Source organism: Podarcis filfolensis, assembly GCF_964270895.1.
Source record: "Podarcis filfolensis genome assembly, chromosome: 1".
In the NCBI taxonomy this organism is placed as follows: Eukaryota; Metazoa; Chordata; class Lepidosauria; order Squamata; family Lacertidae; genus Podarcis; species Podarcis filfolensis.
In genome coordinates this window covers 23,024,999-23,051,561 of record NC_139604.1, presented here as the reverse complement: position 1 = coordinate 23,051,561, position 26,563 = coordinate 23,024,999, and the positions used below count along the sequence as shown (strand labels likewise).

The following is a 26,563-nucleotide window of genomic DNA, read 5'->3' as shown; positions in this document are numbered from 1 at the left end:
ACTTATCAACTACGTATAGAATCGTGGGCCAATTCAGTATACGAGTACTGTTTATTTACTTGCATATTGTATGAGCTTGCAGTTATCCCTGTCTGTTAATTTAACAGAGAGCTTTATTCCTAATGTGGAGTCCTGACAGGTGTTTTCTGACATTACGAGTTATGGATAATAACACCAGCAGGTAATGTTGTCAATACAATAGCCTGTGATCTGTGATGCCTTTTTAACCTTCAGATTTTTTTTACTTTTTTGTTTTTCTCTCAGACAAAAGCTTGTACCATATGGAGACTTACCGTGCCATTGTAATGTCTGCTGTTCACTTTTAAGTAGAGCAGTTTTGGAGCAAACAGCTTCATATGTATGGCGCAAACACAATTGTTAATCTGCTACCGGGTTCCAACCGCACTGTCAAGGCTCTACCTTTCAGCCCATTAGAACTCTGCTCTGCCCAACAAATTCAAACCGCAAAATTCCTTTTAGCTGACTCTGTTCATTCTAAGCTCTGTTATTGCATTCCAAATGGTAAAAAAGATAAAGGTAAAGGACCCCTGGACGGTTAAGTCCAGTTAAAGGCGACTATGAGGTGCAGCACTCATCTCGCTTCAGGCTGAGGGAGCCCACGTTTGTCCGCAGGCAGCTTTCCAGGTTGTGTGGCCAGAATGACTAAACCGCTTCTGGTGCAACGGAACACCATGATGAAATCCAGAGCGCACGGAAACGCCGTTTACCTTCCTGCTGCAGTGGTACCTATTACACTGGTATGCTTTCAAACTGCTAGGTTGGCAGAAGCTGGGACAGAGCAACGGGAGCTCACCCCATTGTGTCGATTCGAACTGCCGACCTTCCAATCAGCAAGCCCAAGAGGTTCAGTGGTTTAGACCACCACGCCACCCACTCCCAAATGGTAGATTGCAGGTTACAGACCAATTAATTATTTTCATTAAGTTCCTTACCACCTACCAAGTTAGCTAGCCAGCACCTTTATAATAGGACCATTCATGGAAAGCCAACAAATTCTCCATGTAATTGATCAGGCTTGAATATATCCTTCCCTAGTGTAATCATAGGTTGTGTACTAAGCTGGAGGTGTTAAAGATTTATTTTTTTGTCTCTGAGCCTACCTCTTTATGCCTTTCTGCTTCTGACAGATAAAATCTTTATTTTGGGGCATGAACATTCTGTCTTGCCATCACCAAAAGTTAGTGTACGGCATATTTGTTCCCACTGAAATGCGCGTTGGGTTCTGCATACCCAAATGTAAGGAGGACTTTAGATTAAGAGGGGATGAGGCAGTGACTAGTAATCGCACGTCAAACATCAATTCACACGGCCCCTTATGGAACTTTACTTAACCAAAGACAATGGTAAAAGCAATCATAGCTGAACTACTAAATTGATTAAAGTGAACAATACTGTATTGGTAAGCAATAAGCAAGGAAGTGGAGTTGCTTCTCTCCTAGAGTTCCCAAGAGAACTAGTGAAAGTAATTACTTAATACTATTAAGTTCTGAACTAGCCCTCTGAAAAGGGGGGGGGGATATTGATTTCCCATTTTCAGCATACCAAAGTAATTTGTAATGCATTTACAACCGTTCTTACAACTTCCTCAACAAGACAGTAAATAGTCTTGCCTCCACAGCATTGCAATCAAGAAACCTCGGTTTGTTAGCTTCTTCTCAACTATTTGCCCTAGATTTCACTGACGTAATAGATGAAACCTACAGGAAATCATTCCGTTCAAATAGTCTCATTTGATCATCAGCTGCATTTACTAACAACGTTGGAACAACAAGAATCTGGTTATTTTTGTTATCTAATTATTTTCGAAGCACTACCAAGCAATGGAAATCATGCTGGATTTCTCTTCGATGGTTGTACTGTTTTGTTTGAAGAAAGGATTACCGCAGAAGTATGGGCATAATTTAATTGGTTGGTATTTAGTTGAATCAGCACATTACACAGTGGGTTCCAAGAGTTTTCAGACTCATACAAGATGTCTAGTAAGAAGTGAAGTCCATGAAATCATGAATGGTGTGGGAAGAGAAATAAGGAACAATAGATTACTATTGTTAAACAATACTGTTAAATTTATACAGTATTGAAGCAAGAGAGGATTTATCTGCACCAGATTAAAACATGTTTGTTTGCTTTTTTAACATAACACAGTTCATCTGTGGTACTGTCCACCACCAAAAAATATTCAACACTACAGATGCATTCCAAAACGACTCCACAAATTCACTAACTGTTATTTAATGAATAACAAGTTGTTTAGAATGTTTCTATACTGTCATAGGCTGGATACCAGTAGAGTCTAGGGTGCAGTGTGAGATTGCTTCTAAATAGGATTTTGTTTCAGGAGAGAATAGTTGTGGAATTGCATATCAGGGCTATGTAATACTTTTGCTGCTTGCAGTTAAACTAGATGAGTGGCCCAGTTTTTCCCAGTGATTGTATTCCTAAACCCTAAACCACTTGATCTTCTAGAGACCCAAACTTGGGTCTCCATCTGTTTTGGGACTACAATTCCCATCATCCCTAGCTAGCAAGACCAGTGGTCAGGGATGATGGGAATTGTAGTCCTAAAACAGCTGGAGACCCAAGTTTGGGAAACAGTGTTCTAGAGACTTAGATCTAATACATCTGGCTCTAAATGGTAAGAACATTGTATTTTGCAGCTTGGTTCTGCTATAAATCAGTTGGTATAATGAGATATGTATTGTAAAGCACATTGTTCAGTAAAAGAAGTGCTAGAAAAAATTATAGTAGGAATATTTGTAGGATAAAGGTTATCCAAAATAGTACTGAAGACCAGGAGTCGGGTGTTGGATAAGACATTGCTGTGAAGTGAACAAGTCATTTTACATTTTCTTCTTTTTGTGTTCCCCGCATATACAAACAGACATAATAAATCTCACTCTTGGATATTACTAGTGTTAAATTATTGTTGGCATCCGGCTGTCTGGGGAGACAATGGAAGAGTGCGCCTTCAGAGGTAAAGTGAAAGTGTTGGACATTTACAGCGCCTGTTGTGGCAGTAGAGACTGATAGGGGAGAGACATGTTTTATTTCAGGTGGGTGTTTGGTTTGTAGGTGTAGAAGTTTGGTTTGGCTGCTACCGGTGCACCATGACGTTTCTTCTCTCTGCTTTCCTCCCAGTGTTATTTATGCTGGTGATATAAAGTATTTTGAACAGCTTTTATGGGAGCTAGTATCATGGTCCGGAAGAAACTTTAATAGCCAGTGACTTGCTCTTTAATTTTGAATGCATGAGTCACAACCACTTTTTACCTGTGAGATGTTGTTACGTTTAATGAATATGTTCCAGGAAAGGGGGGGAAACGGGTCTAGATGTCTTCCTCTTCTCTGAAATGAATACCACTGTCTTCCTCCCAGGAGCAGTTTAAAGATTAGCTGATGTGTCTGCACAGCATTTTGGAAGCAGACCATCTAAGTGCTCCAATAAATTGAGTGCCTCGGCTTGTTCAATGACTCTGTTTTTAAAAAGTTCAGAGGATGTGGCTGGTAGAGGGATACTTTATGGGATGGTTGATGATTGACCATCTGCCCTGAAGCAGGTTTAATCGGGGAATTCAGACCTTTGGAAGAACAGGCTTCATCCTGGGTTCTTCTAGACTTGGACCATTTAGCAGCATCCAATCATTGCTGTTTTGCTTTAAACCGGAAGTGTAATAGCAACTCTGCAATGGCTACCTGAGTTATTTCCATCCCAGCTGGTAATTGTAAGAACTATAACTTTAAGAACTTGTATATGAAATTGCTTTCCTTCCCCTCCTCCTTCCTCCTCCCTTTTTCTTTTGTGACATAGTTTTTAGGTTCTAAGCCTGAGAGCGTAGTTGTTTAATTCAAGTGTTGTTTAATTGGTATGGAAGACGATGCGGAAGATTATTTTGGCTAAAGAGTGTGGTGAAAATGCTTTAAATATAATATAAAGAAAATAAGTACAGTTGTAACTTGGATCCCATCTTGGTACTTGGACGTTTTGGCTCCTGAACGCCGCAAACCCAGAAGTGAGTGTTCTGGTTTGCCAATATTCTTTGGAACCTCAGCGTCTAACCTGAAGGGGCTTCTGCGGCTTCTGATTGGCTGCAGGAGCTTCCTGCAGCCAATCAGAAGCCGCCCTTTGGTTTCCAAACGTTTTGGAAGTTGAATGGACTTCTGTTCGACTTCCAAGATATGACTGTAATTAAAAGGGGGGTGGGTGGAGATCGGGCAACATGCTAAAATGTTGAACTTTAACAATGTATTGCAGGCGGGCAAGTGCTTAGACTGCATTTCCCCACTAATATTTGGACACAACTACATTGGTGGTGTACAGCCAAGACCTCTGCTTTGTTGATGAATTAACATAATTGTCCTGTTTTGCTGATTTTTTAATTTTAGCAAATTTCTATCACTGACCTTATAGGACATTTCAAAACTCTCTAATTGCTTGCAGCTGTGGCAGAGTGTCATGCAGCTAATGAATAAACAGGAAACAAAAGATGCAGCATGTCAGCTTTGCAATGACATTTTTTTCAGCCAGAATAAAATAACATTGTCCAGTTATTTCGCCAATTGCTGCTGTGCAAATGACAGCCAATTAAGTTCTGTGTGATTCGTTCTTTTTATGCAGCCACTTACCCAGTTGAAATAAAAACAAAACGTATCGTTACACTTAGCAGTTTTTAACATCACTGGGATTGTGGGAGATGGTGTGTCTCACTGTTTATGACCACATATGCTAACCAAAGGTTTTAGCAATAATATTGTAGGGTTCGCAAATGTGAAAGCGAGCTAATTTATGTCCTGTGGAAAGACAGCTTCTGCAGAGCTTATTAAAATATCTAGAAGCTCCACTAAGTAGAACTGGAAGCCAGGCCATCTTTTCAGAGAGCTGTCTTAGTACATTATAAGATTCTGTATCAAACCTTACCGTTCTGAAAATTGTATTCCCCATACTTTCATTATCCAAGCAAAGAAATTCACATCAGTAACTATCAAAGACTAAAAGCAATTTTAAAATGGCCTATTGCACTAAACATTTTAAGATTATTTAAAAAAAAACCAAAAAAACCACCATTCATAGCTTCTTACTCTAATAACAGATAGGTCCCCTCCAGACTGAGTTTTTTATGTGGTGTGTGTGTGTTTGATATATAATTGGTCCAGAAATAGTCCATTAATGGTGAATTTATACAGGACCATCCATACATTACTCCACTTTATTCATTTTTCTGTAATGCTTCCTCATTGTTACCACATTATTCCAGTCTGGAGGGGTACACTTGTATTACAGGGAGCGGGTGGTGCTGTGGTCTAAACCACTGAGCTTCTTGAGCTTGCAGAAGGTCAGCAGTTCGAGTCCGGGCAACAGGATGAGCGCCTGTTGCTCTGTCCCAACTCCTGCCAATCTAGCAGTTCAAAAGCATACCAGAATGAGTAGATAAATGGGTACCACTGTGGCAGGAAAGTAAACGGCATTTCCATGCATTCTGGCACTCATCACAGTGTCCCGTTGCGTCAGAAGTGGTTTAGTCATGCTGGCCACATAACCTGGAAAGGTCCTTTTCCTTTTTCTTACACTTGTACTATAGCACATCAAAAGTGAGACAAAGTAAAACCCCAAATACCCTGGAACATTTGTAGTATCAGAAGTTACAGAATTTCAGCAGGAAGCCATGGAGCATCCTTTCCTTCAATTCAGAAAGTTCCCACCGACTCCAACAATATACAATCAGAAAACGAGAGTTGTAAAATTTGAATTGCATATGAAATTATTAATGGAAATGAATTGTACATTCTATTCAATAGAAGTTACTGAATTCTGAGCCCTTTCTCACCTGCGCCCCAATTAATTAATCTATATTATTATTAAGGCTGCATGTGGGAGGAAGTGACATAGGATTTTTCTTTAATTGAGGTCACTAGCTACTTTGAAAACCATTTATAGTGACATTGTGTTGCTGGTTTAAAAAAACAACTCTAATTTAAGTAGAGCAGTTGCATCAAAGCAGAAAATAAGGTTGGTATGCTCATTCTAGCTTCATTTTATGTTCAGCAAATACTGAACTAATACTCCAACCTTAAACATCACACATGGAAACAATACATGGTTTGCCAACTGGAAGACAATGCTGTTTTCTGTAAGGATCCCTCCATAATCCACATTTAAACCCTGGGACATCATGCTGACTTGTTATTTACGAATTCTAGTTTCTGTAGCTTCTTGTTCCCTTTGACTCTTTTTTTGTTGGTTTTAAGTATACAGCAAGCTGCTTAAGGTCAGATGTCAAACGTTGAGGTTAAGTTTCATCAGACTTCAGCCAAGCTCATTTTTAGGCCGTGGAGTCCAAGGCCAGCTGAGGGTCTGGTTCTAGTCCATGCATGCCAGGATCTAAAGTGCCAGAACTGGATGATGCCATTTAATGGGCTAATATTCAGGTTCCAAACCATGCGGGCAAAAAGGAGAGCAAGGCAACGAGTTACTCAGATCAAGGGTTTTACTTTGTTATCAGGGCTGCATACAACCTGATTTGTTTGGATTGGCCTTTAGTCTGCTGACAGTATTTAGGCTGATTTCTGAAATTTAAAAAAACTGTGGCGCCTCATCTACTTTGTTTATTTAGAAGCCAGAATCCTGGTGGCACAAGAGATAAGGCATTGGGAGGTTGACTGGTATAGAGGCATGTGCACATGCACAGAGACAATAGAGTATCAACATTAATCAGTGAAATTGGATGATAATTAGCACACTGAGTATGATCTTTACCTGTTTTTGGTATAACAGCAATGCAAGCTTGGTTAAATGTGTCTCATAAATTTCCCTTATCAAATATCCTGTCGTACAATTGGTGAAGTTTTGGCACCAAGAGATCTATGGATGTTTTATACTACTCTACTGGAAATCCATCTGATCCAGGTTTCCTACTATTTGCCATTTTTAAAAGAACGATTTCCTTAATCTCTACTTCGGAGAGTGGAATTAATAACAATTGGTTTTGTGTATCTTCTGCATGGGTGTCACAGACCAACATGGGCCTCAGTAGTTTCTGCATGTTCCTGTTTCTTAAATGATAGATTTGTTTGTCCGTTCATTCTCTTACATAGTGTTTGTCCTATCAACAGAAAGGGAATGTTGATAGGTGATGATACATATGATATAGAGAAAGTGCTTGCGAACAAACTCTTCATAGCATGGCTGAGAGTGGTAGGATCAGTAATGTTTTACTTATTTATTTGAAACATTCATACTTTAAAAAAAGAGGAAATATCAGAGAAAGCTAGTTAAAAGAAAAATGAATTACCAGTACAATCACAGCAATAACAATTAAAGTATAACAGGGACAGATTAAAACAGTGAGCTAGTACTGTATAGTTGCATTCCTATACACACTTACCTGCAGGTTCACCACCTGGGAGATTGGCATCATGGACTGCCTTGTCACATGCTGCAGAAATTCTGCCACTCCCACACTTTACATGGGAGCTGATATATAATAATTCCATGTCGTAAACAACTTCGCAGAAGAGAAAAGTATTGACAGCTTATTTTAAATGGCCTGTATTCTGGATCTGTTACATTGAACTTGATAACCATTCCAGACTTTGGGGCCACCACCAATGGGCACCAGTTTGATAGATGATGGGACTGGCATGAGGTTTTTGTCCCGATTTCTCAAATAAATGTGAGGAAGGAAGTGCTTCCTCACAGAAGATGAAAGGACAGAGCTGGCGCCCGGGGCTGTTGTGGGACATGACTGCTATGTAACGACAGAAACAAACATTTTAGTGCTCAGTTTTACTAGTGTAGAGTTAAGATGGAAGTGGTTCATGGAGACATATTAGCAATGGCACATATTCCTGCTCCAGAATCTGCCACTATATGGAGAATTATAACCCACTGTCACAATAATACACTTATGGGGTATTTATTATGCTGACAGCATTCTGAGGAATTCCTTGCGGCAAGACACATATATTTTCTCAAGACATCACCATCTCGGGTAGCATAAGTACAGAGAGGAAATTGGTTTGTATTTGAGACATCCTCTTTCTAGAAAAACTTGTAGCTGTGAAGGCTGTAATCAAGAAAACACATAATTCATCACACAAGGATTAGTATAGCTTACTATATAAATATGTCCATAGAGGTGACACTGGAGGGAGTGAATAAATTACCCTTGAACAATAAATACTGTTGGGTATTTTCAAGTAGAGTTGGTTTTTAAAAGCAGACATCACACAGAGTATCAAAATGTCTGGTCAGATGTGCACCTCCATAATAGTTCATCACAGTAATTTTGTCCTGAACGCTTAACAGCTGCATCTACTTAGAGGACATGATAAATAATGACAACAGGGTAACAATCATCCCTGTGGAATCTCTTAAGCAACAAGTTAAAAGGATTTTCATTTTACAATTGAATAAGAGTGGATTTCTAAATTGTGTTTGCAAAGATTAAGTCAAGTGCTTGTGCTTGTTATGCACTGTAATGTAAATAAATTGCCTTGGTGTATAATAATGAAAAGCACATTATTGATGCACACTTGCCTAAATCTGTCAAATTTTAAATTAATCTTTTCTTATAAGCAGCAACAACAGGGACCTATCATGTTCTTGTGAAGGGTTCAGAGAAGCTGCTCCATTTATCTGTGAACCCAGCCTGTCACTGGAAATTTCACAAAAATACGGTTTTGGAATTCAAATTATAAGTGATACTTCCATAAATTTCACACTGTCTCATGTAATTTGCTCAGCATGATGGCATTATTATATTCTTTGGGCTCAGCAACCTTTTTGGACCAGTGAGAACATCTGGAATTTTTAGAAAGGCGTGTGGGTGCCAGTCATAGAATGTCTGCCTTGAATGTCTGCACAATCCAAAATAGCAGCCACATTTGAAAAAAAAAAAGAAAAATAGACAGGGCCACTAATATATACAGGATTGTGCCCCCCTTCCATCAAACCCTGTCAATGGGTGGGTGGGTGGGTGGGGGTAGTTTCATTTACATCAGAAACCATTACACTTTCTCACAGAGAGAAGCTTTCCTCTTTTCATTATGGATGGAAGGATGAGTGTTCATTCCTGGCATCCAAGAAAATGGTTCTGAATTGGAAACAGTGATGCTATTCTCACAATTTTGAAGGCTGTTCAGCTATAAAATTCACCTAGAAATGAAATTAAGCCTTCAATTGCTTCTTTCTCTGTGAACATTCATTTTCATTCTTCCCCATGCGGAGCATGCTATATGCACCTTCAGTGTAACATTTTTCCTGATTTTACTTTGTAGGTTGGCATTTTAATTCACTCTTAATTTGTAGTTGGTGTGAACGCCTCAAATATGAACTTTGTTGTGTTTTTTTGCTGTCTTTTGCCTGTCTACAAGAACCATGTAAATGTTCCTAGATCTCCATTAGTGTACCTTAATGCATATTCAGTTCTCTGGAATGTTTGCATTTCTTTAATTCTGATGTGCCTTAAACGTTATGGGGTGGTTTTCCATAAAATACTCAGAGGAGTTTACTGGATATTAAAACCATGAAAAACTGGAAGCTCAGTAAATGTTAGAAACGGTATTCTAATTACTGCATATAGCAGTACACGTCCTTTTGGACCGATTAAAAAGCTATTAAGCAATAGGCGGATTGCAGGATTTTGGGTCTTAGTTGTACAAACAGATATTTTAACGTTCGCTTCTGGTATTTCCCTTATGTTTCCTAGTTTATATAGACAACGGAAATTTGTGCTCTGTTGAGTTTTTATTGTTGTCTGTTTCTGCTGATAATGAAAGTTAGTGAATATCAGCTGCCGTGCCTAGTTGGCTGGAACAATCAGATTACACACTCTGTAGCTCAGCTTTGCTGGAGCTTCAGCAAGCGAGTTAACATTATAGCTATAGGAGAGGGCTCTGTCCATCCTCACCGCTGATTTAATCAGCGCATAATGCTGGTGGTACCTGATCATTTTTGCTTCCAGTTACTGTCACTGCAGAGCAGCATGAATTGTAAAACTAAGTAAGTGAACCCAGAGGAACCACTTTTCTATGCGGATTCCTCCCCTCCCATGTTTCTTTTTTTTTCTACTGCAAAAGCTGAAAGGATCTTAAAAAGCTCAGTTGCACCTTCCAGGCTCATGTCTGCATTGTAGGAGGCATGGAGCTGCATTAACTGCTCAGTGAGCTTTTGGGATGTTTTGCTTGGGGGCAGGGGTGAGCGAAGAGAGAGGCTGTTTCCCCATTAATATAATTCACTCTACAAGCTTGCAGGCGGATTGCCGCCAGCATCAGTCTCTGCTAAAGCTAGACCAAATGAAATGCACACACGCCACATTGGAAATAGCAGGAACCCAAATAGGGAGGTTATCCTGAGGTTGATGAGAGGGAGGAGAGGAATAGTCACCTGACATTTATGGGACAATAATTATAACACTCATTTATTAATTTCCAGATGTATAGACATGTTTCTTGAAGCAAAAACAGGAAGGCTTGTGGTACCTTTAAGCTGGGATCCCCAGTTATGGTGCCACGGGGCTTGTGCTCCTTCCAATTTTAATTTTGAATCAGTTTTTTGGCAATTTTGTTGATTTGGGAGAGCTGTCTGTTTTCTGTTCTCATTTTCTGAGGGTAGTGCCCACTTTTGTTTTCTTTTGTGTTATTTGTTTGGGGACAGGATTTTTGCCTGTTTTGGGAGAGGTTCTGACCACCACTTTATTATAATTATAATTATTATTTTATATATACCCCGCTTTTTTCCCCCTGGTGGGAATCAAGGTAGCTAGAGATAAAAATAAGAATCACAAATGATGTTCAGAGCTGCCCATGACTTTTCTTCGATTTTCAAACACGTCCTTGTGCCCAAAAGGGTTAGCTATCCCATGCCTTGAAGACTAGCAAGTTTCAGTGTGCCATAAGCTTTTGTGGACTAGAGAACACTCCATGGATGATGTTTTATATTTCGTTTTATGCTATATTTTGTTAGATTGCTTTATCTGATATTTTGTGTTGAATTATTTTCTGTTTTCTCTTGGCATTCTTTGAGAGGGAAAAAGCACATCCACCTAATGGCTGAATACCCGCTGTTAGTCATGCTCAGATTAGGCCCATTGGAATAAATGGAATTTTTAAAAAAATCCGCTCGGAGGAATGTACTTGGGGATAAGCTGCCTCTGTTTAAATGCATGCAGGACGATTTGTTCATATATTAGGGGCTCCCATGTGAATTAGCATTTGGTGAATCGGTTTGTTTTCCTTCTATGAAATTGGGACCAGTGTCTTATAGTGACTAGACCAGAGTGGTTTGGTGTGGGTGTGCAAAATCCAGGTGTGTTTGCACAAATTCCTATTCCTCAGAGCTACCTACTTCACAGGATTACTGTGAAAATATTCCCTAAGCGATCCCCATGCAATTATAAGCTCCTTGGAGGAAGCGGGGAGGAGTATAAATGTCAAACAAATGAATAATAAAATAAGAGTAATAAGCACCTAATACTTCATGACTGCAAAAGTTTCATGTTTTGATTGATTAAAATCTTGTTTTTATTGGGGGTTTTTTTTGGGGAGGGGCAACAATTTCTGTTCTGCAACTTTCTCAGAAGACGCTGAATTCTGATAAAGCTTCCTCACAAGTAGTGAAATATTTCTATTGACCCAGACATTGAGTCAGTTTTGACACAGTTTTTGAAATGTTTTGCTCCCCAACAGTTCTACCTGCAAATCTTGCTACCTTGTGGAAGAGTCACCCACTCTTTATAAACAGAAATCGTATGTCTATAGTGCCATCAAGTGGATGTCAGTCATTATAGCATCAGCATTTTTTATACTTGATACTTCACAGCTGCAGAATTCCACTTGTTCTGACTTCAACTGATTATCCCCTATCCCAATAACAAGTTATGGAATGGAACAGAACGGTGTTTGTTGCATTACTCCATAGACCATAGCAGAAAATACAAGTTATAGTCTATTATCTAGCCCTACATACATTAACCTGAAAGGCCAACTGATTTCATTTAACAGTATCTCCATTGAACTCCAATGAACTCTGCCCATTGTACCACTGAGGATATTATTCCAATAAACCCCATATCTATAACTGAAACTCATTTAATCATACTGAAGTGCTTCAGTTTGCTTGGGTTGTTCATCGGGCAACAACGATGAAGCTGAAGGCATTGTACATCAGCCCAAATGTGGAGAATTATCCGTCCTATAAAATATCCATTATTCAAACGTGACCTGAAGGATGGCATCATTAACCCAGCCATATGGGAATCCCTTGCAGATGATCGCAAATGCTTGGAGGTAGACAGTCAGGTTGTGCATCCACAGCACTGACCAGAGAAAGAATGACCGCTGGGAGGAACGCAGAGAGAAGAAACGCCATGGTGTACCTGTAACAGCAAAACCAGACACCATAATCTGCAAAACCTGAAATAAAACACGTTTCTCCCATATCGGACTCTACAGCCACACGCTTCCTCTATTTGAATGCAGCCTACTTTACAAAGTTATGGATTACCTCTGTTGCTTTGTCTACTTTTTTCCCTTTAACTCAGCCCGCCACTGGTATGGAAGGTTGTCCATGAGCAAATGTGGTTCTTGACCTGAAAAAGATTTGCCAATCCTGCTCTAGGGAGAGAATCATTTTCTGACCCTTTAGTTAGTAGAAGACACTGAAGTCATTATTTACTTTCTTCGGGCTACAAATTCTATGGACATCTAGAAGGACTTTATAATAAAACCGTAAAGCTGCCCTCGCTGCTTGTGATAATACATGAATTTGTCGCCCAAGTGACCTTAACATGTTAAATTTAATAAAGTGTATTTGCTCAAGTTAGATATGAGCTGTTTTTCTTTTGCTTCCTTTTATATAACTTTTAGGTCATGGCAAAATAAGCTGGAGGCGCTAGGCTTAATGAAACTAATTTTATTTGGGAAACTCAAATCTGTGGCTAGATAGGATAAACCATTTTGGTACACAGTTGTTTTCTTCTTGGTTGCAGAAATAACTTTTTGCTCCTGACGCTGCTTTGGTTTCGCTCCTGATTGCCATAGCCAATGAGTTTGTCCGGAATGTAGAGACAGTACAAAATAAGGAAATTTGAAAGTTGTGGGACTTTATTTTCTAGTAAATGAATAGTTGAATGCCCTGCAAAATACAAACTTCCTTTAGAGTGCATTCAGACATGGGGAATACTGTGGGACATGGGGATTTCCTGGTTACAATGATGATTCTTCTGTCCCGTTTTCTAATTTTCCTTTCACACCGCAGTAAGGTAAAGGTAAAGGGACCCCTGACCATTAGGTCCAGTCATGACTGACTCTGGGGTTGCGGCGCTCATCTAGCTTTATTGGCCGAGGGAGCCGGTGTACAGCTTCCGGGTCACGTGGCCAGCATGACTAAGCCACTTCTGGCGAACCAGAGCAGCGCATGGAAACGCCGTTTACCTTCCCGCCAGAGCGGTACCTATTTATCTACTTGCACTTTGACGTGCTTTCGAACTGCTATGTTGGCAGGAGCAGGGACCGAGCAACGGGAGTTCACCCCGTTGCGGGGATTCGAACCGCAACCTTCTGATCAGCAAGTACTAGGCTCTGTGGTTTAACCCACAGCGCCACCCGCGTACCTGTTGTATTATGGACCAGTGGCTTTTACTGGCATGTTGCACTGAATTTCTTTCACACCAGTGATCACAGGCAACATGGCTGCTTCCTCACACTTTCCACACCTGCATGTTTCTGCTTCCCCTGATGAACCCATGAAAATGGCAGGAAAGAAATCAATGCTGGTATACCACCCCAAATTTTGTTTACTCTCACAATGTTCTGGGTGAATGCACTGGGAGAGTGCGCCAACAGCGGAAAAGCCAGCAAAGGAACCCGCAGCTCGGCGCATGCAACAGGATGCGTCGTGCAGCGCCCACAACGTTACACAGCGCTCCGGGCGTGGTGCCAAAACAGCTGCCATGCAGCTGGGGCAAAAGCTGACAGCCGAGTGGAGCAGAGCCCGTCTGAGCCCCGCGGACTGTTCTGTGGGCAGCTTGCTGCGAGTTCAGGGGCGAGCGTTGGAGTCCGGGGAAGAGCCCTGAAATATACTCAGAGTCGCAAAGTGATTTCATGCTCTTTATTCAGCTCATAGTGGTGAGGAGGAATGAATGAATGTCCCCTCAAAGTATCTGCTTTATATACATTATTTACACAATGGGCTGCACATGATTGGCTAATTCCGGAATTCTACTGTAAGCCAATCAGGTTGTGGATTCACTTCTATCTGGAGCATGATTGGGTGGTTCCTGCCAACCAATCATACTGCTGCATTGTTCTAGGACCAATCAGACTGCTGCATTCTGAATCCTATTGTTCTAGGACCAATCAGACTGCTGCATTCTGAATCCTATTCAACTCAGTACATAACAAGCCCGCAGCGTTCCAACGGGCTCTGCTCCGCTTGGCTGTTGGCGGCTCTTCCCCAGACTCTCAGCCTGGGGCCCCTGAGAGCCCAGCACCTGGGTGCCATGCTACCCTAGCACCAACGGTTAAGACGGCCCTGAGCATTTTGTATACCAAACACTCTAGTGTGTTAGTTTTGCATATCTGTATTCATGCTCTTTTCCTTCCAGCATTTTTCCAACATTCTTTGAATGTGTGGGTGGCACAGAAGTGGAATCCCATAAGTAACCAGCTTGTAATAAGGTCTGGACAAACACATGCTTTTTGTGACGTAGCTGTTTTTAAAGGCTCCCGCTTGTATAATCCCATGTTATGTACAGCTGCATTCTGAAGACTCTTTCCAGACCTTATAAAGAACCTGCGATTTATCCAGATTGTGTAGAAGTCAGCCTGTTATTATTTTGGTGTGCAATAGCAGACATTTGTGAAAAGCAGGTTGCAGTTCTTCAAGAATATGGACATAGAAATAGATTGGTTTGCTCTTTCTTTGGCAGATGTTTTGTTTGCATTTGCAGGCACTGGACACTTGTGGTAGTAAATCTACTACCAAAAATCTACATTTGTTGTCTGAGTCAAAACATGCACGAGTACCATCGTGCCTTCCGGGGAGGGCTTTGGGGGCAGACTTCCAGGGTGTCGCTCAGAAGAATGGGGAAGAGGTCCTGCAACTGTAGTAGGTGTGGCAAAGCACATTTTGAAGTAGAAACATATAATTCTATAGAGTTGGATGGGACCTCAAAGGTAAACTATTCCAAGCCCCTAACAATGCAAGTAATATGCACTACCATCAAAAGTGAGGGACAGAAGGTGGCAATGCTCCTGCAAGAGCATTAAGTCTAAAATCTAAAATGACTTAACTGTAGCAATGTCTGAACAATTCCAGTGTACAGCTATGTAGAGCAGACCTTTTGAAATATGACCAGGACATACATTTCACGTGGTTTGCATGTATTTCATATGCATTCATGTGAGGTGGGAAATGATGGTCATTGTTAATTTGCAAGTTATCAAGCAGTTCATTTGGTAGCTTCAGTACTGGCACCCTGCTAAGCGGAGCCCTGTTTCTACATTTTGCAGGATGTAAGCTGGTAACATTGCTCATAATGTTGTTCTGACAGAATGTTCACTGAGCCATTTGTTCTGTGTTGTTGTTTTTCTCCGAACGTTTCGCCAAATCACCCTGAAGAAAGGGAAGGAAGACAAATAAAGTCATTTGAAGCTGTTGTAAATACACTTCCTGCCCAGTTGTTCAGGAAGGAGCGAAGCATTGCCAATAGCCCTAATGTTTCACAGCCCCTAAATTCAGGCTAACTTCATCTGAGAGCTTTGCATTAGGACAAAACAGGATGTTACTAGCAACACATCAATGAAGTGGAAGTACTAGGAAGTTGGGAGGAAGTGATGATGTCCTTTTGGGTTTCATGATACAGAGGCAAGGGAAAGCTGAGTTTAGTCAGATATGCACTCTGGACTTTGAGAAGGCTGTTTTTTATATATATATATATTTTAAAAAGCTTAAGGAACTACTGGGTGAGATCCTATGGTCAGAAATACTGAAAAGTGAAGGGAGTACAAGATGGATGGGAGTTTCTTAAAGGTGAAATATTGAAGGCGCAAATGCAGACAAGAAAAACAAGCGGGAGGCATCTAAAGAAACTGGTGTGGCTGCATAAGGAGCTTACAGATCATTTGAGATTTGAGAAGGGCCTGTATGGGAAATGGAAGATGGAGAAATGCTACTTGGTGACAGAGGGGAGGTGGAACTCCTCAACACCTACATTGCCTCTGTCTTCACCCAAAAGTAAAGCAGTGCCCAACCTGCAAGGAGGGAACTGCAGCCCAAGATAGAAGAGGTGGTAAGGGAACACCTAGCTACTTTATCTCCAGGGTCTGATGAGCTGCACCCAAGGGTACTAAAGGAGCTTGCGGATGTAATCTCAGAGCCTCTGTCTATAATCTTGGAGAATTCGTGAAGAACAGGTGAGGTCACTGCGGACTGGAGGCGAGGAGCCTAGGAAAGAGGAGACTGAGATGCGATTTGATGGCCTGCAGTCTTCAGATATCTAAAGAGCGGTCCCATGGAAAATGAAACAAGCTTGTTTTCTCTTGCTCCAGGGGGTAGGACCCAAACCAATGGCTTCGAGTGACAAGAAAGGAGATTCCGACTAAAAATCAGGAAGAACTTTCTGGCAGTAAAAGCTGTTTGACAGCGGAATGGACTTCCTCAGAAGGTGGTGGGCTCTCCTTCATTGGGTGTTTTTAAGCAGAGGTTGGATGGCCATCTGTCAGGGAGTCTTTAGTTGAGATTTCTGCATTGCAGGGGGTTGGGCTAGATGACCCTTGGGACCCCTTCCAACTCTGCAGTTCTGTGATGCTGTGATTCAGGATACTCATCGAAAGTACTTTCCCCATAAATGGCATCCCATCCCCACTGGTGCCACAGGATATTTTGGTGCTAGCTCAAGTGCTAACAGATGTTGCAGAGTACTTGTGTGAGTACCAAAGAAGTACTAAGTGCTCCTTCTGCGCATTGAATCAAGACTAATATATCTTCAGTGATTCAGCCTTATATGGTGGGGTGGGCGGGGACGGGGATAATCTGAGCATCCTAAAGACAATCTGTATGTTAGGACAGCATCATCTTCCCTATGTGGCTTGCCAAAGGGCATCCAGTAAATTGGTGTCTGAGATTTGAATGCGGGACATGGAATAGTATATTATAGTAGGTAAGAGACAATGAATTGGGAATCCTTATGAAAACAGGATACATAAAAAATGCAGCCATATGTTGCTCTTGATACGATACCAGTAAAGCCTGATTTAGGGCTCACAGGATACAGCTTTAACCACCAGCAGTGGATTATTTTTTGAATAAAAATAGGGGTCTCCCCTGAGAAATATGTTTGCGAAGGACAAACTTCTGTCATGCTCTTATTTGATCAGAGGCCTTGATTGTAAGGGTTGCCAGGCACACCGTGCACAGATGCCCAAAGCATAATGTGATTTGGTTGAGTGTTCACACCTAACCATATTGCGATTGATTCTTAGCCTGTGGATTGATGTGCTCAGTAAAGCATTCTGCACTGTTTATATGAATGTGGGCACATGCATGTTTGGACAGTTTAAAACCCAGAATGAATTAAATTTACAAATGATTTCTTTTTAGAAAATATTAATTGTATTTATGTAGTATTATTTTTTGTTTTTATAGTTTTTAGTTGTTATAATTATTATTTAATAACAGTCACTGGTGCTAACTATTTCAAAACATGGTCTTCAAATGATCTATCTGTACAAATTGCAGAGGTGGAACTTATGGCAATTGGGGATTTTCTAGCTTTTTAAAAGAGTTAAAGTTTTCTCATTTGCCTTTTGTACACTTATGCTGATGTAATAGATGCCATATATAATGTTTTGTGCTTGAATGCTTGCTGTTTAAAATTATTACTATTATAATAATCATTATCGTTAAAGTTATTACTGCATCATCACTAACCAAGAACTCTACGTGACCTACAAAACATCTTAATCTCTTAGTTGAAGTATTTGAATTCATCTGTATTTCATAAAGTAGAAAAAGTAAATGAATTTGTATTTATTATGTTTGTTAATACTAAGGAGCACATTTCTTCCATAAATAAAAGGAGGTGGCCAATTTAAAAGAAAGATGTTTGAATGCATGAGATCTCTGTCGAAGTAGCTTTCAAAGGAAGTAAAAACAAATCTTCCTGCAAAAGAAAGAATAGAATTGTAGAATTGTAGTATTTTCCTTTTGTGAAGCGTGTCTCATATTAGCTAAATTATAAGGATATGGATTTAGATTTAATAGTCCACTCTCAACCTATTCATTTATTTTAATAGCCATGAGGTTGTGGTTCGAGGACCCGACCCCCGCAATGTGAAATGAATACGCAAGGACACGTGATATAAGGTTAATGGGCAAGAAAAGGCCACAACTTTATTGATTACAGCAGTGAAAAGGTATTGGCTTAGGCATTGGATGTCTAAAACAAGGGGGTTTATTCACCAGTAGGTGGAGCCTGTTGATGCTAATCCAACTATAGGCTCTCCCCTGATGTCACCGAGGGTCGTGCCATGGCCTCCCGCCAAGCAGGCATCAGACAGAGTACACGACCGCCAGATTCCTTTAACGGAATACCCAAAAATTGAAGGCATAGGCGATGGCCACACCTAGCCCTTCGACACACCACAACACATTATTCCAATGCCTAACCTACCCACCAATACCACGAAAGTTGTGACGATTGCTACGAGGTAGGCGAAAAAACCAAAAAGCCTAATGCCAAATGGAAAAATTCCTACCAGGCCCCCTGGACAACCAGGGTGACCAACCTAAGGTCCATAGCAAGGCCAATGAACTAAGACCCTGAGCTAAAAGGGAGTGGAGGGTGGGTGACTCGCGACGAGACGACGGAGAAGAATGAGGCCGAGGAGAGGCTGGCACCGCAGCAAAAGGCTGCAGTAAACGCCCCCTTGGAGGCACCTGGTTGGGTGCCTGCCGAGGGGCGTGGGCGCCAGCCAGGTGAGAGGAGGAGGCCGGGGGCTAACGCCCCCTGCTAGGGGCGGAGCTCGGGCTCCCGCCCACAACCACTCCCCTCTCTTCCAGGGAGGAGAGTTTTTAGAATAAAAAAGAATCATACAGAAGAAGAGGAATATTTTGAGGTGAAAAGGATCAAGTACTGGACAGTGTTGAACAGTTTTTATTCTTTAGCTGAAGTTCTTTCTCCTGATAAAATATTGAAGAACCTGTAATCTAGTATTGCTAGTATTATGTGTCATGGCAGAATTGCAATATAAGAATTTATTTGTTGAATGACATTTTATTTTGAACCACCCTTTGGCCATTGGAGGAGCAAAGGTTAAAACATGGGCACTGGCTGAAATCTGATCCCTAAGGTTTTTTATAAATCACCAGTCTTGTTCAACTCAGCACTAAAAATTGAATCCACCATTTTCTACAGAGTGATACTGTACATCTGTTTTTTTTTATAAGATATTTATTAAGATTTTTTTAAAGTATTACAATAAAAATGAAAAAAATAACAAAAATGCAAAATAAAAATAGTTAAAAACACACAGATTTTCCATTGCTTCTTTTCCTTTAGCTTGTTTCCCGGACCTCCTCATACCTCCCTTTTTTGTATTCCACTTCAAATTGTTGGTTCAGCAAATCCTTACCATTAGATTTTTACCTATTTATAACCCTTTTTTCATATTCTCTTAAAGCATTACAGCTGGAAACCACTTAATTTCTATCCAACATCATTCTAACATTCATTAATTTTGCAACATTTCTGTAGATAATCTTTGAATTTCTTCCAATCTTCTTCCACCGACTCTTCTCCCTGGTCTCGGATTCTGCCAGTCATTTCTGCCAATCCCATATAGTCCATCACCTTCGTCTGCCATTCTTCCAAAGTGGGTAGATCTTGTGTCTTCCAATACTTTGCAATGAGTATTCTTGCTGCTGTTGTAGCGTACATAAAAAAAGTTCTGTCCTTCTTTGGCACCAATTGGCCGACAATGCCGAGAAGAAAGGCCTCTGGTTTCTTCAGGAAGGTATATTTAAATACCTTTTTCATTTCATTATAGATCATTTCCCAGAAAGCCTTAATCCTTGGGCACGTCCACCAAAGGTGAAAGAATGTACCTTCAGTTTCTTTACATTTCCAACATTTATTATCGGGCAAATGATAGATTTTTGCAAGCTTGACTGGGGTCATGTACCACCTGTATATCATCGTCATAATATTCTCTCTTAAGGCATTGCATGCCATAAACTTCATACCTGTGGTCCATAACTGTTCCCAGTCAGCAAACATAATGTTATATCCAACATCTTGTGCCCATTTAATCATAGCAGATTTCACCGTTTCATCCTGAGTATTCCATTTCAACAGCAAGTTATACATCTTTGACAAAATCTTAGTTTTGGGTTCTAACAGTTCTGTTTCTAATTTAGATTTTTCCACCTGGAAGCCAATTTTCTTGTCCAAATTATATGCCTCCATTATCTGATAATAATGAAGCCAATCTTGCACTTCGTTTTTTAGTTTCTCAAAACTCTGCAGTTTCAGTCTATCTCCCTCTTGTTCCAAAATTTCCCAATATTTCGGCCATTTGGCCTCCATATTGAGCTTTTTCTGGGCTTTTGCTTCCATTGGTGACAGCCACCTTGGGGTTTTATTTTCCAATAAGTCCTTATATCTTATCCAAACGTTAAACAATGCTTTCCTGACGATATGGTTTTTAAATACTTTATGCGCTTTGACCTTGTCATACCACAGATATGCATGCCATCCAAATACATTGTTAAAACCTTCTAAGTCCAAAATGTCTGTGTTTTCCAGAAGCAGCCATTCTTTCAACCAGCAAAAGGCTGCTGATTCATAGTAAAGTTTAAAGTCTGGCAGGGCAAATCCACCCCTTTCCTTTGCATCAGTTAATATCTTAAATTTTATTCTGGGCTTCTTGCCCTGCCAGACAAATCTAGAAATATCTCTCTGCCACTTCTTGAAACAGTCCATCTTGTCCACAATTTGCAATGTTTGAAACAAAAACAGCATGTGTGTTCTTCATCAAAAGTATCACAAGCATGTGTGTTCTTCATCAAAAGTACACCCATTTGGAAAGCCAATCATTTTATTGCAGATGGTTGTTTTTGGAGGGGCAGGGGGACAATAATGTAAGGTATGTGTGATGTATGAAATGGCTTTAAAGTTGCATGTTTTTTGGTGACAAGGTAAATTTTACATATACAAGCCTAGCCGTGGGCCATGGCAGCTCTTCATCTCAGAAAAGCTTTGTTAAAAACAATGCTATTTGGATGGTGCCTCCCATATTATGTCTTCACACGCACACAGAATAGCTCATCATGTAGAAGACAAGGCTAGAACATTTCTCCATGACATGCTGGTATCCATATGTTGGGAAATTTTGAAATGGGGCGGTATTGGGAACCTAAAAATGTAGCACAATAATATTAGAGGACCTCCCCCGCAAAGGCCTATCTAGTCCAAAATCCTGTTACCACAGAAGCCAGTCAAAAGCCTCTGGGAAGCCCACAATCAGGACATGAGGGTATTGTTTCCCAGAGTACCTCGGAATAAGAGCATAGGAAGCTGCCTTATGCTGAATCAGACCATTGGTCCATTTAGCCCAATGTATTCTGTAGTGAATGACAGCAGCTCTCCAAGTTTTCATGCAGGGAATCTTTTATTGGAGGTGCCAGGGACCTTCTGCATGCAAATCATAGGCTCCCCCACTGAGCCGTGTATGTTTCCTTATATGGGGCACACTTAAGAATGGTGGCAACATCCAGAACTCTGCTCTTATTGTTGTTCCTCAAAAGCGGCCAGCTCCTAAACTTTAGAAATAAGGCAGGATCAAATCATTTTGGTGGCCATATTTGTTGCCTGAAGTGCAGCTCTAAAACAAGCCCACCCAACTCTCAACCGCACAGTGACAAGTTTGAGGCAGCCATTTTGTTTCTGGACTGTTCTTATCCCCAAGACCCAATTATGTGTGTGGAGAGAAAGGGGAGTGTTTTTCACCATATAAGTCCTACAGTGTGAAGTGGACAGGCATACCAACCTCTTTGAGAACTAGATTGAAGGTGCACTTCTAATTACAATAACAACTTCTAATAGCTGATAATTCCTTTTTGCTCCAGGTAATGGAGATGTATCTTCCATTTTGTGGGATTGCCATATCTAATGCTCAGCTGTTTGCTGCTTCAAGGAAGGAGTATGATAGAAGCAGAGTAAGTGAAAAATTGCAATTTGGGCCACTGCTACTAACTTTTACTTCATATGCTATCTCTGCATGATCACATGATAAAAAGTCAGGTGACTGAAGACAAATCACTATTATTTCTAAAGAAAGCATTGACACTTTGTTGAAAATACACATACATTTAATACACATCACTTTGTTAATCAGTGCATGTATTTTGCCATTGGTTGCATTATTTTGTTCTGCTGCTCAAGAGCGAAGAATATATTGTATGAGTAAAGCTACAATCTTACGTGCTCTTTCATAGGAATAAACACAGTGAAACTTCTGTGAGTAAACATGCTTAGAATTGCAGTGTGCATAAATATATTTCCTGTCTTCCTGTTCTTCATAGTTTTAGCTTCATATTCATATTCAAAGGGTATCTTGCAGCTACGGATGTTTTTACCTGAATTTTTTATCTACCAGTAGTAATTCTAAAGTAATTCCTTTCCGCTGACATTATGATGCCAACATTTTTTTGAGCTAAATGGTGACCACTAAAAGCTTTACCAGGATGTTACAGTGTGCAACTCATGAGAGCACAATGCACAAGCATTGCAAAGAGCTTTCTTGTGTTCTGTACGACTTGACTACTGTAGAAAAAAAATTAGTCATTATTTTTGACATTTCAGTGGGAGTCTTTGATTCCCCCCTCCCCCCTCCTGAATCTTGTCAGTGACATTTGTGAGGAAATCGGGAGGCCAGGGGTTAGGGATCTGGCACATATTCAGGAGAGCAACAGGACACAACTTTATTGCAACTTTACACATCAAGTAGTTTGGCATGTAAGGCTAGGGATAGATCTTGGCAAAAAGAACCTGTGTGTCTGAGGAAAGTCTGGGATGAAGGACGCTACAAATAGAGTCCTAATGCAATCAATTCCATTAATTGGTATAGATAAAGGCATACATGAAACACTGAAGTAGCCTTTTATCCTGGTCCCATTGAGAAAACAAGAAAACGAAAACACTGATTTCTGTGATCTTTTACAGGGACATTTGCCCGTTGCTGTTTTGGGCACCTAAATTTAATTTAGAAGGAATAAGCCCATATTACAAAGTCAGTAAGTTATACAGTAACTGGTACTTTTAGAACTCTTGTTTGGGGGAAATTGTCCAATAATTTATTCGAATTGTAATAGCTGTCCCTCCCATGTATATAGGCCTTGCTGGAGGTGGTTAATGATCTATTTGAAGAACAGACAGACCTAGAGAAAATTGTGAAGAAGATTATGCACCGGGCCCAAACTCTACTAAAGTGTGACCGCTGCTCGGTATTGCTGCTTGAAGACATTGAGTCTCCAGTAAGTGGTGTTTCAGATTTCAGCTCTAATGTATTGCTGTTAAGATGACTTCTTTTAGCTGATAAATAACTGTTGAATACTGTTAGGTTACTACTCAGAGTGACCGTTTCGTAACCTTGAATTTTGTACAGTGCAGTTTACTAATCCCTCACTTGAAAATTTGACAAGGGTGGAAAATCACCTGCCTCTAAAACAAACAAACAAAAAATCCCCTTGGTATACTTTATTTGATAGGATATGACTCATTGCTGATCAAAGTGGTTGGCCTATGCTGGCTTATTCTATTGGCCTGTGCTTCTGTCTGGTCTCATATGCTTATTGCCGCTCTTAATAAGATTCTGAATACTCTAGGGAGACCCTTAGGTGACATAAACACCAGTGTATAAATAGCAGTAGTCGTCCTAACTTGGAGAGCTTATACCCATAGATAGCTCCCTGTAGCCAGTAAATAAGGCAGAAACACATTCTCCTAATGATGTAGTCATGCTTGGGCAAGTAGGAACAAGACTTCATGGAAGGGAAAGGTGCAGGGGCTTGCTTACATTCACGATTGCAAGTACGTGTTCATGTGCCTTTGCACACATGGTGAGAAGCTGACTTTGTGGTATTTTAAGTGCACATTCAGACTGCTGTCATTCTCTCTTAACATGTTGGGCACGTTAAGTCTAAATGTGCATATAATAAAATATATTTCATAAATCATTCTCAGTTAAGTCCCAGCATCTTAATCTTAAAGCAGGCAGATCTTCAGAGACTGACACACATGTTTGTCTGCTTCTTTCTCCAGTTTTGTGTTCCCAAATTCTTCTGCTCTTGCTCTCACCCAGTCTGCACGAAGACCTTGGGGATACCAGGTCACTAACTTAGTCAGGAGCTCAAGCCAGGCAACCAGGCCAAGCTGAATTGTTTGCTTCTCACACCAGACACCAAAATAACAGAGCATTCTCCAGACATTCCTGTGAGATTTACTCTGGTTCACCAAAATGGCGTGTCCCTTTGCTTTCATTGGAGACTTTGGTTTGTCTGTTAAATCTTAGGTGGGTGGCACAGAGAAATGGCATGCAACCTTTCCTCTGTTACCAAGTCCCTAAATGCTCCCCCCGCCTTCATTGCTGCTAGGAGCAATGGTAACAGAAATAACAGCACCCAAGACAGAGAGTGCTTTTTCTCACTCCTCCTTATGGTGTTTTGAGCTATTATCACTGTTTATAACAGTGACTGCAACAAACTCCCCGCCCCCACCCCTCACCCAGTGACGATTGCTACAGGAACTGCCTTGCTTTCTCTGCCTGAAAGTGTGATTTATGATTGATTGGTGCTCTGAATCAGCATGTCAGTCACTTACCCACTAGTGCTGTGACATTTGGTTAAAACACAAGTATGTGGAAGCAACCGAAGGATTGCTGGAGGTGGCTTTCAGAAGATAGATGGGGTATTACCACCGAGACAAACTAGGCAGCAAGCTTCACTTTGTATTGACAAGTGCTGGAATTGTGAGATATGTAAGAAGCAAGGTGAATGTTGTGTGTACTGCTTTGTAAATGTATTGCTGTTCTTCAAGAAACAGACAGTACTGAGGAGACCACCTGACAATGTCTTTTAGGCATGGAAGTTACAGCTAAGCAACTGGTCGGTGTTCGGATCCCTGTTGCCTGTGGTGGTTTCATTATAGTTTGCAGCTACTGGTTTCAGTTGGACTCTTGTCGCTCTTATTATATAAGAATATAGGCTTCTTGTCTGCTATTTTGAATGATGCCAAAAAACGATTGCATGGCAGGGAATATTCCTCTACTAGTGTAATGATTATTATCTTCCTGATGTTGAAGCGTAAGCTGGCACTGTGAAAGTTTATAATCTGAATTTTCTCACCAGAGTTTTTATTTATTTATTTCATACACTTTTAAGTTTGCACCAGCAGTAGGCTTCTTCAGTGTTAGGACTGGCGAAATCCTAAAGATCTGATTCTTTAAAAGTCATCCCATATCTCTTTTTTACGTAAAGGCAAGGAACACGTTTATGTGACAGTGTGGATAAATTTGACTCTAATGTTAATGCATGATGGAGCCTTACACTGAGCTGAACCTTTGGCCCATCTAGGCAATTTGCATAATCCTCAAGTGAAATTTCCCTCATCCATATGACCATTGGCCTTGCTGGCTGGGACTGACGGGAATTGGAATCCCACAACACTGGGAAGGCCACAGGTTCGCCATCCCTGGTCTACTCCAATAATCTTAAAACTTTCCAGACTTAGGGTACACCTTAATTTTAATTATTTATTGGTATTTCATAATTTAATACCACCAAAAAAAACCTAATAAGTATACACTTCTTCAATTTTATACCCTAGTTTTGTATGGTAGAAGTGCTTCTGATGAGAACTTAGGTCAGGTTGCAAGCCACTAATGGGTCTCTTAACTAACAGTGAGTTTCCAAGGCAAGGGCTTGCTGCCAAACCTAATTCTGGACCAGGGTTTTCCAAACTTGTTTCTCCCATCATCTGTGACCACTTTTCCTGCTAGCTAGGGATGAACAAAATACAAATTACTTACAAAAACATGGTTGGGGAAAAAACAAGGAAAATATTCAACATGCTTCACCATGAGAGCCATTAAAGTGAAAAAGAATGCTATAGAGGTAAACTTCGTGATCTGGAGTTGTGACTCTAATCTATATGAGCAATCATTTTGCAGTCAACGAGTTTTGCGTTTACTCAGCATTATTTAATTGGGGAAAGTGGGCTCTATGCAGTGAGCATAGAGAGTTGCTTTGTGCTTACTGTTTTATCACTTGAACATGTGTTTTTCCACTGTTGTGTTTTTAAAAAGTCTGGGGGGGGGGCGGGGAATCTGAGACTCATGTGTATTTGTTTTACCATGACAGGTAGTGAAATTCACCAAATCCTTCGAGTTGATGTCGCCAAAATGCAGTGCAGATGCAGAGAATAGGTTAGATCTCATGTTTTATATTGCAATCGATTATGTTTTAATGAATAATCATTGATTGTTGGAC

At 40.6% G+C, this 26,563-nt stretch overlaps 1 protein-coding gene across 10 annotated transcripts in view; it reads left to right on the top strand.

Annotated features, from left to right (window-relative positions):
- The window catches only part of PDE11A (phosphodiesterase 11A), a 150,090-nt gene that overhangs the window by 34,457 nt on the left and 89,070 nt on the right, over positions 1-26,563 (top strand). For 7 of the 10 annotated variants that reach the window (XR_014551409.1, XM_083628099.1, XM_083628100.1 and 4 more), the window contains exons 3-5: positions 22,145-22,234; positions 23,411-23,551; positions 26,435-26,499. Coding sequence is in view for 9 of the 10 variants with exons in the window: in XM_083628099.1 (XP_083484225.1) it covers positions 22,145-22,234; positions 23,411-23,551; positions 26,435-26,499 (296 nt within the window). In the remaining variant the exon portion in view is untranslated. Of the gene's footprint in view, positions 1-21,143; positions 21,163-21,189; positions 21,746-21,897; positions 22,088-22,144; positions 22,235-23,410; positions 23,552-26,434; positions 26,500-26,563 lie in introns of those variants that run through there. The other 3 variants (XM_083628105.1, XM_083628104.1, XM_083628098.1) reach the window with 3 other exon arrangements.